The sequence below is a fragment of the Grammomys surdaster genome, unplaced genomic scaffold (assembly GCF_004785775.1).
Source record: "Grammomys surdaster isolate TR1022 unplaced genomic scaffold, NIH_TR_1.0 166, whole genome shotgun sequence".
NCBI lineage: Eukaryota > Metazoa > Chordata > Mammalia > Rodentia > Muridae > Grammomys > Grammomys surdaster.
This window is the reverse complement of record NW_021604614.1, coordinates 14559045-14574099: the sequence shown is the minus strand read 5'-3', so window position 1 is coordinate 14574099 and position 15055 is coordinate 14559045. Positions and strand designations below refer to the sequence as shown.

Genomic DNA, 15055 nt, shown 5'->3' with positions numbered 1-15055 from the left:
TACGTGCACCCCGAACACAGACACACAAAGGGAAGGATGGCACATACGTGCACCCCAAACACAGACACACAAAGGGAAGGATGGCACATACATGTACCCCGAACACAGACACACAAAGGGAAGGATGGCACATACGTGCACCCCAAACACAGACACACAAAGGGAAGGATGGCACATACGTGCACCCTGAACACAGATACACAAAGGGAAGGATGGGGTGGGTAGGGGTATAACAGGTTCTTTACAAGGATAAATCACAGGCAGCAAGAAAACAGGACAAGCACATGCCCACTGGAACTGACCAGGGGCACGAGTGGGTAAGGCTATAGAAGCAAGGATCTCTCTGCCACCACCACTAAGGACACCAGCTGGCACAGCCACTCAAGAAAAGTCATAGTATCACCAGGAAATACTAAGACGTCACTTCCAGGATTATACCTAAGAGAAACGAAAGCACTGCAGAGACCTGTGTGTGAATGTCACTGTGACATTACTCAGAAAAGTCCCAAAAAAGCCAAGTGCAGGAGCATATCACTCGTGGTGCCAGCGCTTGGGAGGCTGAGGCAAGAGGACCTAAGCAAGACCCTATCCATGGAGAGAAAGCACTCAAGTGGAAACCACCAAACCACTCACAACAGGCATCAGCAGACCAGAGCGGGCTAGTGCTGGCACTGAGAAGCACACAGCATAAGAGGAACTCAAACACTAGAGAGAGGGCTAGGCAGTCAGGAGCATCTGCTGCCCTTGGAGAGAACCAGAGGTTGATTCCCGTCACTCATACCAGCTAGCCCTCCAACTCCAGGGTACTGGAGACCTTTGGCCTCTGAGCTGCACTTGCACGGGTGCTCACATAGGTGCATACGTAACATAAACACATAAATACACAGGGACTGAGGGTGTCGGTCAGTGACTAGAGTCCTGCTGACCAGGCACAATGCCCCAGGTCCAATACCTCACACCACCACGTCGGCCTGGTGAGACATGCTTGCAATCCCAGTAACCAGGAGGGAGAGAGAGACAGGTTCACACCTTAAGGTCACCCTCTATATAGCTAGTTCAAGAGCAGACACTAGCTCAAAAAACAAAGCCATAGATCCACACTGGAGAGAGCAGGCAGAGAGTGGGGAAATGTGTGTGCTTCTGGGTCACTTGAGGGTACACACTGAAACTCAGAGCTTCAGAGTACCACCATCTGGCTGGCAGTCATCAGCAGGGAAGATGCCTTGCAAGGCCCTTTGCCACCCTAGCACACCCAGCCACCTTTCTGCTACAACAGTGCCAGCGGCATGCTTGGTCCTTCCACAGCTCCCCTGCCCCTAATGTGTGCTTAGCACACAGTAGGGAAGTATCTGTCCCCTGATCATTGCTCAGTATATGCATGGACATGACCAGCAGTGCCTCGCAGGACTGGGCTCACATCTCTGTTAGCCTACAGCCAGGCTGTTCCACAGAATGGGCCCACAGAGAACTGAAGAAATCCCAGCAGGCAGCCAGGCTCACACATCCACACAGGCGGGATGGATGCCAGCTGCAGACTGAAGCACTGAGACCCTAGGCCTCACCTGCCAGCAGAGAAACTGAAGCCAGGGCAACCTGCCAGAAAGAAAAGTCTAAGAAAGAAACTGCAGAGTGGGTGGGTACACCAGGGACGCCGCTTGGGCTTTATGGATTTCCTGATGTCCTGAAAGTCCAATGTATATCTGGACTTTCAAAGACTTTGACCCCACAAGCTCCAACCCATCAACAGCACGAACAGAGTCCTTCGACTCTCCAGGCTCGCAGACTCACTGTCCTGTAAGAGTCAGGGCCACAGGGTGCCTATCTAGGCTGTGGGCACGCTGTAGCACACTCTCCAGGGTGCTCACCTTGGGCGGATCGAAGAGCTGCAGAAGGTGGCCGTGGCCTGGACCTGGCGACCGAAGCACCAGGCGACCCCGCTGCCAGCGCGCGCCACTGTCCATTGCCGCCTCGTCCGCCAGGCTGTAGCGCAATACCACCTCCTTGAGCGCCTCGGCGGACGGCTCTCGCAGGCTCCAGGGTAGCAACTTGCGGGCCGGGCCCGGCCTGGTGACGGCGGCGGTGTCGGTGTCATTGGTGTCGCTGGCAGCCCCCGGCAGCTCGCCAGCCGAGCGGCGGCGGAAGAGCTGGCGCAGGCCGCGGCGCAGGTGCTGCAGGGCGCAGGCGGGCCGCGGGCCCAGGTCCTCGGAGCTGCGTGCCTTGGGCAGCGCGGGGCGGGGCGGAGCAGAAGCACGGTAGTCGTGACCCTCGCGCACCTCCCGGCAGAAGTGGCGCTGGAAGAGCTCGGCGAACTGCAGCGACACCAGGTCGGCGCGCGGCGGCTGTGGGTGTGCGCGCGCAAACAGCCAGTACTGGCGGGCCAGCTCCCGGGCCGCCGCTGCCGCGTGCCGCTCGCAGAAGTCGCTCCAGCCGCGCGGGGATGCTGGCGAGGCGGGTGCCGAGGATGTGCGGGACGGCTGCACGGTGGGCTCGTTCATGGTGGAGAGCGAGGCGGGGCGGCCGGGCTGGAAGACAAGTCAGAAGGCAATGAGTCCAGGGAACGTCCCCGCCCCCGCGACCACCCCGGAAACATCCCGCACGTGGAAGCCAGCGGGCCTGCAGCTCCCACGCAGTGGATACAGTGGGTAGGCGAGATCTACCAGGGAGGCGCTGCCTCCTTCGGGGTGGGGGGCTCTGAGAGCTCAGCACCACTCAAGAGCCATGCTTGGGGCGTTCCAGAATTTTCCATCTCGTATTTCCAGGCCTCAGTTGACCATATGAAGTGAAATATCGGATGAAGGGAACTCCCTACTAGGAAACAGGCTACTCATAGCACACCCAAGTAAAAGCTGACAGGATAGCCAGGGCTGCTTTGTAAAGACTAACACACAGGCTCTCTGCCACCCATGCTGGGTGCTCTAAAGCGGTACAGCTTCTGTGGGGCCGTCTGACTAACTTCCTACAGTTAAAGGCTTTAAGGTAAACACTGCTCATAGGCCCAGAGCCTTAGCCACAGCTCCCTGCTGTTGCTGACAACCCCATCAGCAGGGAAAGCTGGGGAAGCGAGGACCCTGGTTTGTCCCCTAGCAGGAGGCAAGGAGCAATCTACCACCTCTTCCAGGAAGCTCCAAGTTCAAACCTACCCTCCACCCTGTAGGACTTATTTACTCAGCACACAAACCAAAGCTCACATCTTTCTCCAGCTAGTTTTTACAGGTATGGGAAAACATTTGTTACAGGAACACGTAATGGTGAACAAGAAAGGCCTGGAGAGCAGACCCACCCTGAAATGGAAGACTGTGAGGGCAGATCTGGGGTACATGGGAGTAACTGAGGCAGAGGAGTAGCTCTAGAAAGTATGGTTAGAAGCATGGGCTCTGGAGCCTGGGCCCGGATCCCAGGTCCACTCTCACCAGTTAAGTGACCTTGAGTGACCTCACATGGTTTCCCACCTCAGTTTCCCATGTCAGAGGAACTCATCCCGCCCACTTCCGGGTCCTACAAAGACTCAATTATGAATGGCTTAAAATCTGGGAAAGTTCCATGTGACTGGCTACTGCCCTCACATAGTAAGTGTTGTTGCCAGTGTGGGGACAGCCACACAAAAGATGAAAAACAGGACTGGTGAGAGGGCTCGGTGGTTAAGAGCACTCACTGCTCTTCCGGAGGTCATGAGTTCAAAGCTCGCAATCATCTGTAATGAGATCTGATGCCCTCTTCTGGGTGTCTGAAGACAGCTACAGTGTACTTAAATATAATAAATTTTAAAAACAAAACAAAAAAAAGCCTTGCAAGCAGTGACCAGAGCGAGGAGGGAGGAGCAAGAGGGAGAAGGTAAGGGGGGAAAAAAAAGATGAAAAGTAGCCTGTAATGACCAGACTCAGGAATGTAAGCATCTCTTGGCTTTATGGAGAACTCAGGGAGACACAAGTGTAACAGTCAGGATGCCCACGGGTTAACCCTGCACTGTCCATGGTGTCCAAGACCCACCTCCATCCACTCCCTCAGACTCTCCCCACAATACTGAGGGTCTACTGTGTGCCAGGCACTGCAGTGGGCCCAGGGACACAACAGTGAACAGATAAAAGATTTAACATCTTAGTGTAGTGGCCTGTGCTGTAATTCCAGTACTGGAAAGATCAGGAGTTCAAGATCATTCAAGGCTACCCTGTGATTTGTGAGACCTGTCAAAACAGAAACAAACAAAAAACAAGCCTTATCCCCCAACCCAGAGATCACTGCCAGAGGACCAGGCACAAGACTTGTGGACACCTCAATTTCCCATTCATTAAATATGTGTCAGGAGCCCTGGCAAGAGGCTAGAATGGGACTCTCTGCTGTCGCTACCCCACAAGTCACTTTTTCCTCTGTGGCCTGTGCTCTGCAAGTCCCAAAACAGACAAAGAAGGGTGGCCAGCACCTGACAAGACACTTCAACTCTAATGCAAAGGCCTGTGGCCCCACTGGGAGGCACTCTGCACTCTGTCAGTACTTTGCATACCATGCTACAAAAACGATAAGGTCCTTAGCACACAGTAGGTCCTTTGCACATAGCAGCAAAAGCCAGGAGTCAGAAAGAAATAGGCTAAACCTAACCAAGCCCATCTCATTCTGTCACCTCCCCATGGAAGTACCTGCTCCCTGGGACATGTGGCAGTGTCATACCCCGTACACTAGGCCTTGAACTGCTACAGTCAGGCACAGCCTCCACAGCCTGGATGACCCACAAGCAGAGTGCACACACAGCTCCAGCCCCATCTGCAGACTGCAAGGGCCACTGGGCTGTGTTCTTGCATCCTCCTCCTCCTCCTCCCAAGAGGAGCACAAGTCCAGAATCTCTCCTCAGCACACTTGTCACACACAGCTGTCCTGAGCAGTGGGGATGTGTCCGTGGCCATCTCCACCAGACCTAGAGCACACCTGCTCTCCTGCTACAGCAGAGGATCCAAGACACAGTCAAAAACATCAGTCTTTTACCATGCAGCCCAGACTGGACTTGGGTACACCATCCTCCTGCAGGCCTGGCAAGAATAACGAAGATTTTTTCTCTTTAGGATGGCCTCCTTCTACCTCCAGCTCCTGAGTGCTGGGTTTACGGGCATGTCCTGGGCTTCTGTGGTGCTAGGAATGGAACCCAGAGCTTCCCACATACTAAGTAAAGCTTCCAACTAAGCTCCACCTGTATACAGACAGTGCCTGCCGACCAACATCACCTGCCAGCCATCATCTTGCCCTGCCTGCCTTCTGGGCACCCTATGCTGTCCACATCTGTCCCTTCATTTGGAACATGTGTCTGTCTATTCACTCTGTATGCCAGGGTCTAAGGCTCAGCTGCCGAGCCAGACCCTGGCAGGACCTTCCACGCTCCCCAACAGCCAGGCCTAGCCGTGTGCTCACCCCAATGGCCCTCACATGGCATCCACCGCGCCTAGCCACTGTTCTGACCACTCCTGCAAAGACAGAGTTCAGGCATCACAGAACCCCTATGGTGTGATCAGTAACAGCAGTCACAGAAGGCACTCCAAAGTGCCCAGCCGCACCCCAGGAACTAATTTGCTTCCCTACAGAGCTTACAGCAGAGAGCCAGGAATGTGAAGGACTGTTTTAGCTCTGCTCAAGTAGAAAGGGACCAGTGCCCCTGTTCACAGCCCAAACCTGCCAACTGTTTAGAAATCGTGGCAACGACAAAGCTCATCCACTCACATCCTGAATGCAAACTAGCTGGGTGTCCTGTCCTTAAGTCCAAGTCAAAGATAGGGAAAGGTGGCATGGGAGGCAGGTGGGCTTACTCAAGGGCCTGCCAGACGCCATCTAGAAGGCTCCATCTAGAGGGCATGGATCCCTACCAGCCTGCTCACAAGCGCAGGCTCCAGTCAGCCCCAGCACCCCAGCCATCTTCACCATTCAGGGGTGCACCTGCCACCCTCAAGTCTGCTCAGATCAAGTACCCCAGATCCCTGGCAGCCGGGCAAGGCAGACTGGCACTCCAGGCTCAGGTCACATCCTACCCACCTCAACTCCAACATGGGACTCTAGGAACACCCCTGTGAGGAAGAGAGCACCCCTAGGACCTACCCCCATAGCATTAGGGACAGCCTCCACCCAGCCCTCCCCAAGGGCAGCGGGGCAGGCAGGCAGGCTTTGATGGGCAACCCCAGCAGCACTGAGAGCTGAGGAGAGGCACAGGCTGGAGAGGAAAGTGGCTGTGCTGTTGATTGCTGACACTTACAGCAGTAGGGGTGAGTCGAGCCGCCCACCCGCCAGGCCCGAGCCTCAGGGGGCACCCAATTCTAGGTCAGGCAGCACGGGAGACATGGCTATGGGACACAGAACATCCCAGCGTAGCTGGCTCCAGGCTGAACGGCCAGGGAGGCTAAGCAGCAGAAAGGTGGTCCCCTCTAGTGACTGACACCACTTCCCGTGTGCTAGGTGACGAAGCACGGCTGCTGAGCTTGTGATAGCCCAGGGCAGAGTAGAGACGCCGTGACAAGGAAGGACCAAAGTTCAGCCCCAGGAGCGAGCAGCACATCCAGTTTGTGAAGTGCTCGATGTCCGCGACACGGCTCTCCTCACCCACAGAAGATACAGTCTTATCTGCCTACCTGGATTTAGCCTCAAGGGATTCTCCTGATTCCCCACCCTCTGATAGGTGCCAGAGTGATAGAAAGAGCTGAGCCCTGGGTAGCTTGTTCCCTCAACCCCAAATAAGCAAGCAAACATGCAGAACACATCAGAGTATAGTCAGCAAGGTAGGCAGCGCCCCTGAACACCCCCACAGCCCCTATTCCTCTGCCACAGGCCGGGCTGGTCCCTGGGAGCCACAGCCTGACTGGTGCTCCTGCCCAGGCCCAGCCATCCCAAGGACATAGAGGGCCTGTCCAATAACCAAGAATGGAAGGGTGCTGGAGGTGGGGGGTTCTGTGACGACCCCTGGCCCAGGACTCCAAACACAGCTCCGCAACCTCTTAGCTTTGTCGCCAGCACCACCATCTCACAGGGAGCAGAGGAAGCTTCAATACCTGGAGGCTCCACCTACCAGGCCAGGGAGGGATGTGTGTGTGTGTGTGTGTGAGGTGGGGGCAGGTCTGGGAGGGCACAGATGCTGGGACAAGAAGCCCTGCCACCCTCTAAAGGTTGCCTCCACCAAACTGACTACACTGCAGAATTGAGAAGACCTAGTGCACATATCTCACATTCTAGCCCAGAGGAAGCAGGGTGCAAGGGAATCAGCTTGGCCCTACAAGACGAAGGTTAGACCACCTGGCAGCCAGTAAGGTCCATCCTGAGATCACCAGGCTGGCCCAGTCTACCAGAATAGGAAGTGTCGCCTGGCTTCCTCTGCCCTACCTCCCAAGTGCACCCATAACACACACACAACTTGACATTCCAGACAGCTATCACCGTAAGTAGGCTCCAGGAGGTAGAATGAGCAGGGAAACAGCCCCCAAGATTGGTGTACCCCCCCCCCCCAACCCCGGCTGGGGCTTCCTTTACCAGCCCCAGGGTTGACAGTGGCAGAAGTGATGACAGATGAACCTCACTGCCAGGGAGCGCCTCACCAACTCCTGAACTGCCTGGGGCCTTGAGGAAGAGAACACTGACAGCCTCTGGACCTCATGTGCCCCTCCCCCCAGATGAATCCTACGGACTCTCTGGAGATGCCACCAGTGTAAGGCAAGTCTACCTCCTGCAATAAGAGGCTACACTGAGCCCCCACCCCCAAGTCTGGCCCCACCCCCAGTCAGCTGCCGTGAGTCAGCCCCACAAGCAGGGCACAGACTTCCTCCCTCCAGGCCTCCCAGGAGACCAAGCTGCACCCCCCCCATCAGCTGGGGGGGGGGGCACATCCGGACAGGCCCCAAGGGGCTCCAGGACTGGCTCACAAGGAAGCCAGGGGGCTGGCCCCCCTGCCGACCCTTGACAGGGTTGTGTGGGAGGAAAAATCTTTCAGCCATCTGCTCAGCTGCTGGGTTTCCGGCTGGCCAGGGTGGGGCAGGCCATCAGGTCCCTTAGGGACTTGTCTCTTGTTCACATGAGAAGGGTACTGTACTAGACTGGAGAGCTCAGTGGCATGGGGTTAATGAGATCCCCAGAGCACTGACCAAGAGACACCGGTTGTCCAAATCATAGGGCCCAAGCAGATGGTGTCTAACAGTGCCCAAGGACATGCAGCCACCCAGTCCCCGAGGGACCTCAAGCCCCCGGAAGCTGGGAGCTGGGGTGCGGGGATCCTGGGTCCATGTAGGCATGACTCAGCCAGTGACCCCCACTGAGTCATTTCCCCTAAGCAGCCTGTCAGCCTCAGTTTCCTCGGGAAGGGTGGGTGGCCAGGAACAGGCCTGGCAGGATGGAGCAGCCCCTCCAGACACTCCAGATGGAAGCTGCTTCCTGCCTTGCCCTCCCGTGCCCAACCAGAGATGCTCAACACCCAGGGTCCCTGGGGACCATTTTCCCAGGAAACCTGGCAATTAAGAGCCAACCACTACTGGATTAAAAGCAATAGCTTTGAATGTATTGAACACTAGCATGCCAGCACTGCATGCCTCTCCCCAAACAACTCTGTCCTTCAGCATCTTCACTCCAGACTGCCAACAACACTTGTAGCTCAGAGATGGCAAAACCCAAGCCTAAGACCTCAGAGTCAGGTCAGTTATAGCCAACCTACTTCAAACGCCTGCTCCCTGTGGGGCTCCTCCAGGGTACACAACTACCCTAGAGGGGCAGGAGACTTGCCTGACACTGTGCAGGTCCCAAGAGATGTCCGGTAACTTGCCCAGGGCCTCACCCCTGAAGCTAGCATATTCTGGATTAGTCTCCACATGAGTGCCGCTCCAGGGAGAAGTAAGTGGGGACTTGATAGGAAAGACCTCTCATTTCAACAATGCTATCTGCTCCATCTCTGTGTGCCAGCAATTAAAACCCTTCCCACTCTTGATGACGTCATCGCCTCAGAGACGTGCCCACCCAGAGTCATAGCAATGGGGCATTCAGAAGCTGACTAGGCTCAAAAGGTGGGTTGGACCCCCAAAGACCTGCTCTGCAAAGGGTGTAATACAGGCCCAGGCAGTTAGATCCTTGAGAGGTCACCAAAAGCCTCCTTCAGCAGCTCATGATGGAGACAGCACTCTGGGCCTGACAGCCAGAAGGGGCTCCCAAGTACCTCCAGCTCTACCCCAGAAGAGGAAGAAACCAGAGGGTGGCCCGACTAGACTAGACAGCCTGAAGCACACAGCCCAGCTACTCAAAGGAAAGGATGTCAATTGTCTAAGAACCATTTGAACGGTGTGGCGAGGACCAGGCATTGGGTGACATTTGGTGCCAGAGAGTCAGGAAGGAAGAGGAACAGAAATGACCTCAACAAAACAGATAACACCCTTGTCATGACTGCCTGCCCTCCTGATCAAGCCATCCTGTGCTCTGGTGGCCCTCACAAGTAGGTGTCAACTGAGGAAACCCAGACCAGGAAGGGGTTGTCATCCGACCCTGCCCAGGGTCCTTCAGAGTTCCCTGCCCACAGACTTGGGAAACCCCAGAGCAGCTGTGCTCGGGAGAGCTGAGGAAGGTCCCACAGCCAGGGTCAATATAACTGGACAGCGTGAAAACCAACAGCCTGTAATTGAGCCCGTCTCCCCGCCAGGCACAGGTGCCTTCCACGCGGGGTTCATTAAAACTGCGCCGCAAATCTCCCATTATTCACTTAACAGAGGGGAAATTGAGGACGCGGCCCTCATCTTGGAAAGCAGAGGAGAAAGAACACAAGTTCTGCCTCTAGGACCCTCTGTTTCCTCTTTTGCCCCTGCCCAGCCCTCGAGAATCCCCAAACCACAGCTGCTGTCGCTTCGGGCCAGCCCCTTCCTAGCTGACCGCCTATAGGGACTGCACAAGTTCCAGAATGTATTCACCCCTTGGCTCGGATGGAGGTTCCTCCCAGGGGGGACCTGTGGGACAAGGTTCAGAAAGTGTTCTAAGAGCATAAAACTCTCACAACCTCAACTTCCCCAGCGGGCCCTGGCCTGTCATGGCCTGTGGCCCACCCCCTACCCACCATCTCTGCCTGATTTCACCTTTAGGGCTCCGCATGCCACCCCTGTGGATCACCAGGGTCCTAGTGACACACGTGTCCACCCCCCAGCCCGCGGCAGGGGCCAAGCACGCTGTGTGCCGGGACAGCTCTCGGTTCCTCCCGCGGCGCCCCGCCAGGCTCCTCTCCGGAGGCCCCAGCTGCAAGCACTGACCTCCGCGCCCACATCACTGCGGTCTGGGATTGGGGAAGAGAAACAGAATGAGGAAACGCCAGAAAACAGAAGCGGGACGCGGGCGGGCAGCCGGACGCCCGGCCCAGTTCCTCCAACACGCTCGGCGGGCCGCGCTTACCGCGCAAGCTGCGGGTCGGGGCCCGGCCGGCCCATGGCGTCGTACGGCCTCTCGGCGCTCAGGCAGGAAACCCCGGCTCGGAAAACGGCCAGCGCCTCATTTCCGCCGCCAGCTCCTGACAGCAGCCCGGGGACGCGGTCCCGGGCCGCCTCCGGGACGCTGCTGCCGCTGCCGCTGTGGCCCCCGTGGCCCGTGACAGTCTGGGCGGGAGAGCGGCCAGGCGGAGGCGACGGCCCGAGCCCATGCCGCCCCACGCCGTTATGTAAAGAGGAACCGGCCGCGAGCCGCGCGCGCCGCAGAGGAGGGTGGCCTGGAGGCGTGGCCACAACGAGCCACGCCCCTGTGCCGCCTGCCGAGGCCAGGGGCGGAGCCTATCCAGGCCCCGCCCTCCCCTCGCGCCTCCGCCTGCTGCCCGGTGGGAGGCAGAATAGCGACAAGCTCCGCCCCCAAAAGGCACGCTCTCTACCCCGAGTTGCGTCGCGCCCCCTAAAGAAGGGGAAAGAACCTCAAAGGGGAGGAGTGTGCTCGGCCCCGCCCCTCTCGCGCTGGCCAGTCACCACGTGCCTCAGTGGGCGGGGCTCCTGGAATGGATGGGCGGGGCTAGGCTCGCGATGGGCGGGGCCGCCCCGACCTTCGGGACCTCGTGGGGGTGCGCCCCTGCGGACTCCCTCCAGCCGAGCCTTATCTGAGCTTGCCCGGCCGGGTCTAGCAACTGCGACCGCGGCTTTCATCACCTCCCGGGGAAGGGGCCAGCCCCGCCCTGGCCCCGATCTCCGTGGCCCCACCGAGCCGTCCTGCCTCGGCGGCGCTATCCATTCGTGTTCCGCTCCCCTCCTAAGGTCCTCGGAGTCCCGGACCGGGCCGAGTAGGCGGTTCTCTACCTGGCCGCCCGGCCGCTCTCTAGCTTGATGAAACTTTCTCCAAGAGCTCCTCCGCATCCCAGGCAACCGAGCCCTTTGAGCTTCCACGTCTGCGCGCCCCTTAAGCCCTTTACCTTTTCTCTACCGCCACATGGGGGGTGCGGCTAACAGTGGGGTGCCCCTGTTCTGAAGTGGAGTCACTGCACGCCAGTCTTCCCCGCGACTCTAAGATGGGAGGGGAAAGAGGAATGTCTGTCCCCTCCCCCTCCCCCAACAGGAAGCAGGCCGCCCACGCCCCCAGCTTGGAGGGGCCACTGCAAGCCTTCCCAGACGACAGGCTCCCACGAGCCGCTGGCTCCCTGGAGCCACTGTCTTCCCCTTTTTTGCGTGGGACCAAATACTTGATCCCCTCCAACTCAGTTTTTTCATCTATGAAATGGAAATAACACGTGTCCCCAGCCCACTCAGGGACTGGAAGAAGTGAGTTGCTTACATTAGAGCAGTTAACCAACCGAGCTTCGGTCCCCGGGCCTCCCGTTGGAGCCCTAGGAAGGGACTCCCCCGTAGGTGGGGATTTCCACTACCATCGGACGGCGGCAAGCAGGGGCCTGGTAGCAAAATGGCTTGGAAGAAGCCCACTCCCCCCATCCCCCCCCAAAAAAAAACGCGCGAAGGCGATGTCTACGATGCGACGGGCACTGTAAGGTGCTTGTGGACACGAGTTAGTGATTCCCTCGTGGGGGCGGCACTCTGGCTAGGAGACAACACCGGTGACAACTCCGTTGTGGAGTTGTCTTTATTGGCTGTCTTTGGGACGCAGGAAGAGAAATATTTGGGTAATATTTAAGCTGAGATCTCTCCCACATGATGAGGAGGAGAGGCATTCCCGGCCAGAGCAGCGCAGACGCAAAGGCCCTAAGGTGCCTCCTTAGAAAGTAGACATGGCCCCACCTCCAAAGAAGGAACTTGTTGGCCTACACGTGCCGTCTTGGAGGCCTAGGTGCAGAGTCGGGTTTGGTTTGTTGTTTGTTTGTTTGTTTGTTTGTTTTGAGGGGGGTGGGGAGCCATGAAGAACCGCAAGAAAGAGAGGGCCCTGATGAGTTCTGCCACAGAGCCTGGGGTAGGTGTCCCCATTCGGGGACGCAGCATCTAAGGATGGCTTCCGCGAAGTCTAGCCTGATTGGCCCATAACACGCTCCTTTACAACACCTGGGGCGACTGCCGGGTACCTGCAGCCTCGCTGTGGCCCCGAGGCGCGCGCGGAGCATCAGGTATTGGCCTTTGCCAGATGGTGGCTGCAATCTGCCAGCCGCAAGCACTTTCCCTCTCGTAGCCGACTGCAGCTCTGCTGAGTTAAATGGAGACTTGTGGTTCTTCCTCTTTTTAATCACAGGCCAGCCCTGCCTGCCAGATTTCTCCGAGGCCCAAACCCGTTTCCTTCCTCGCGCTCAGTTTCTTCTCGCTCGCCCGGCGGGGCCCGCCCCAGTCCGGGTTCCCTGAGAGCCCTGCAACGTCAGAGTCTTTTATTTATTTGTGTTTTTTCATTCCGAGGGCAAAGGACTCCGAGGCGGGACCCTGCGGTGACAGCAGCGACCCCGGGGTTCTGCGCCCCTGGGGATCTGGCTCCTCCACCCAGCAGGGCTGAGGGTTGAGGGGGAGGACGTCAGTTCCCACGGCTGGCGGGGACTGCCGGAAGCAGTCTGTCCACTCCCAGGGGCCGGGTCACCCGCCCTTCCTTCCTGCTGAGGGCAGCAGCTCAGGGTCCACCTGCAGGGACCCAGGTGGCCAGGTCAGAAGGACAACTAAACCTAACCCTAGCAGGTTCTATAAGTCAACAAGGTCACTGTCAAACTATCAGCCAGGTGCACTGAATGACTGGAGGTAGGGACACTTAGCGGTGGAGACGGGAGGATCCCTTCAAGGTCAGCCTTGGCTACCTAATGAGTTTGAAATCTGCCTGGGCTACATGAGACGCTGTCCCAAATCAAACTAACTGGACAATACCAACGAAGGTTAACCAGAGCCAAGAGGATTAGTAAGTCAACGATCCAAGCCATTCATGTGGTTAACATGAACAGCAACAAACATTAGCCAGATATGACTGGGGCTTCGGCAGGTTAGGGAAAGGGCTTAGTGTGCAAGCACGAGGACCTGCGTTCGAGCCCCAGCACCCATGCAAAACCCAGACAGGACCACTGGGGCTTGAGGGTCAGCCAGTCTAGTGGCCCCATCCAGCTGGTTACTTCAGTGAGAGAATCTGTCTCAAAAATATAAAAAAAACCTAAAAAGCAAACGAAAGGAAAATGAACAAAAACAAAAGAAAATTGTGTGTGTGTGTGTGTGTGTGTGTCCAGTGTCTTTACTCCTAGCATTCAAGAGGCAGAGGCAGGTGGATCTCTGTGAATTTGAGGCCAACCTGGTCTACCTAGAGAGTTCCAGGCTAGCCAGGGCCACAGTGTGAAACTGTCTCAAGAAAAAAGAAACGACCTGAGAAACTTAAAAAAAAAAAAAATTAAAATGTGTAGCTCAAGTTGGTACCATGGTTCCCATGTGTAATGACAGCACTCTGGAAGAAGAGGCAGGAGGATCACCCTGAGTTCTAGGCCAGACAGAAGAACATAGTGAGACTCTGTGACAAAAAAATAAATAAATTAAACGTACAGCAGGTGTGCTGTGCTGGCACACTTATGATATTCCAGCAGTGGGGAGGCAGACTCGGGAGGACCTCTTCAGTCCATGAAGAGGCCACAGGCCACCAGCCCTGAGCGGACGTGGGAGGATGCCATCTTGGGAAGGGTTAGCCAAGCCTTGTTAAGAGTTCCCACCAAAGACAGCCCCAGCGACTCCTACTTTTGATTTTTGTTTTCAAAGGGTCTTGCTGTATAGCCCAGGCTGTCCTCAAGCCCATGGTAATCCTTCTGCCTCAGCACCTCCCAAATATTAGGATATCAGGCATGTGACACCAGCCCTTTTAAAAATTAGTATTTATGGCCTGGGAGTGGTGGTGCATGCCTTTAATCCCAGCATTTAGGAGGCAGAGGCCGAAAGATCTCTGAGTTCGAGGCCAGCCTGGTCTACAAAGTGAGTTCCAGGACAACCAGAACTACACAGAGAAACCCTGTCTCAAAAAACAACAAAAGTATTTATAAAGAGGAAAAAAAATGTATGAGATTTTCAAAAGAATAAATTTAAAATATTAAGAACATCTTTATGTGGATGGAGAGATGGCTCAGGAGTTCAGAGAGCTGGCTGCTCTTGCAGAGGTCCTGACTTAGGTTTCCAGCAACCACGAGGCTGCTTACAACCTGTAACTACAGTTCCTGGTGATCCAGCGCCCTCTTCTGGCCTCTGCAGGTACACACATGTGATACACACACCCATGAAATTAAGATCTGTAAAAATAATAGTTTTCTATTTAGTTTGGGCTGGCGAGATGGCCCAGCAGGTGAGGGGGGCTTGGTGTCAAGCCTGGCGACCTGAGTCCCATCTCTGGAACCCACATATAGAGAAAAGAACAATTGACTCTCATAAGTTGTCCCCTGATCTCCATACAGGTGCCATAGACACTGACCTGAACTCTTGCTCGTCCTACCTCAGCCTCCCCAACTGCTAGTGTTACAGGAAATGTCCAGCGGCCAAGCCCAGATTCCATTTGAGACTCTGCCCTCCTTCATGACCTTGAGTCACAATTCCCGAAACTGCATCTGGATTTCCAAAACCATGGGACAGTGAAGGAGAGTGTTACCTTGGAAACAACCGTGACGGGCGTCGGTTTGTTACACAGCCATTGCTAGCTAATACAGACCTTAAGAAGGTCCCATGGT

At 56.3% G+C, this 15055-nt stretch overlaps 1 protein-coding gene across 2 annotated transcripts in view; it reads right to left on the bottom strand.

Annotated features, from left to right (window-relative positions):
* Sh2b3 (SH2B adaptor protein 3) overlaps nucleotides 1–11454 on the bottom strand; it is a 23587-nt gene extending 12133 nt beyond the window's left edge. The window contains exons 1-2 of one of the 2 annotated variants that reach the window (XM_028766128.1): nucleotides 11366–11454; nucleotides 1866–2522 (exon numbers count right to left, since the gene is read on the bottom strand). In XM_028766128.1, the coding sequence (XP_028621961.1) occupies nucleotides 1866–2495 (630 nt within the window). In that variant the 5' untranslated portion in view covers nucleotides 2496–2522; nucleotides 11366–11454. Of the gene's footprint in view, nucleotides 1–1865; nucleotides 2523–10232; nucleotides 10326–11365 lie in introns of those variants that run through there. The other variant, XM_028766129.1, reaches the window with a different exon arrangement.
* Nucleotides 11455–15055: the final 3601 nt, after the last annotated feature.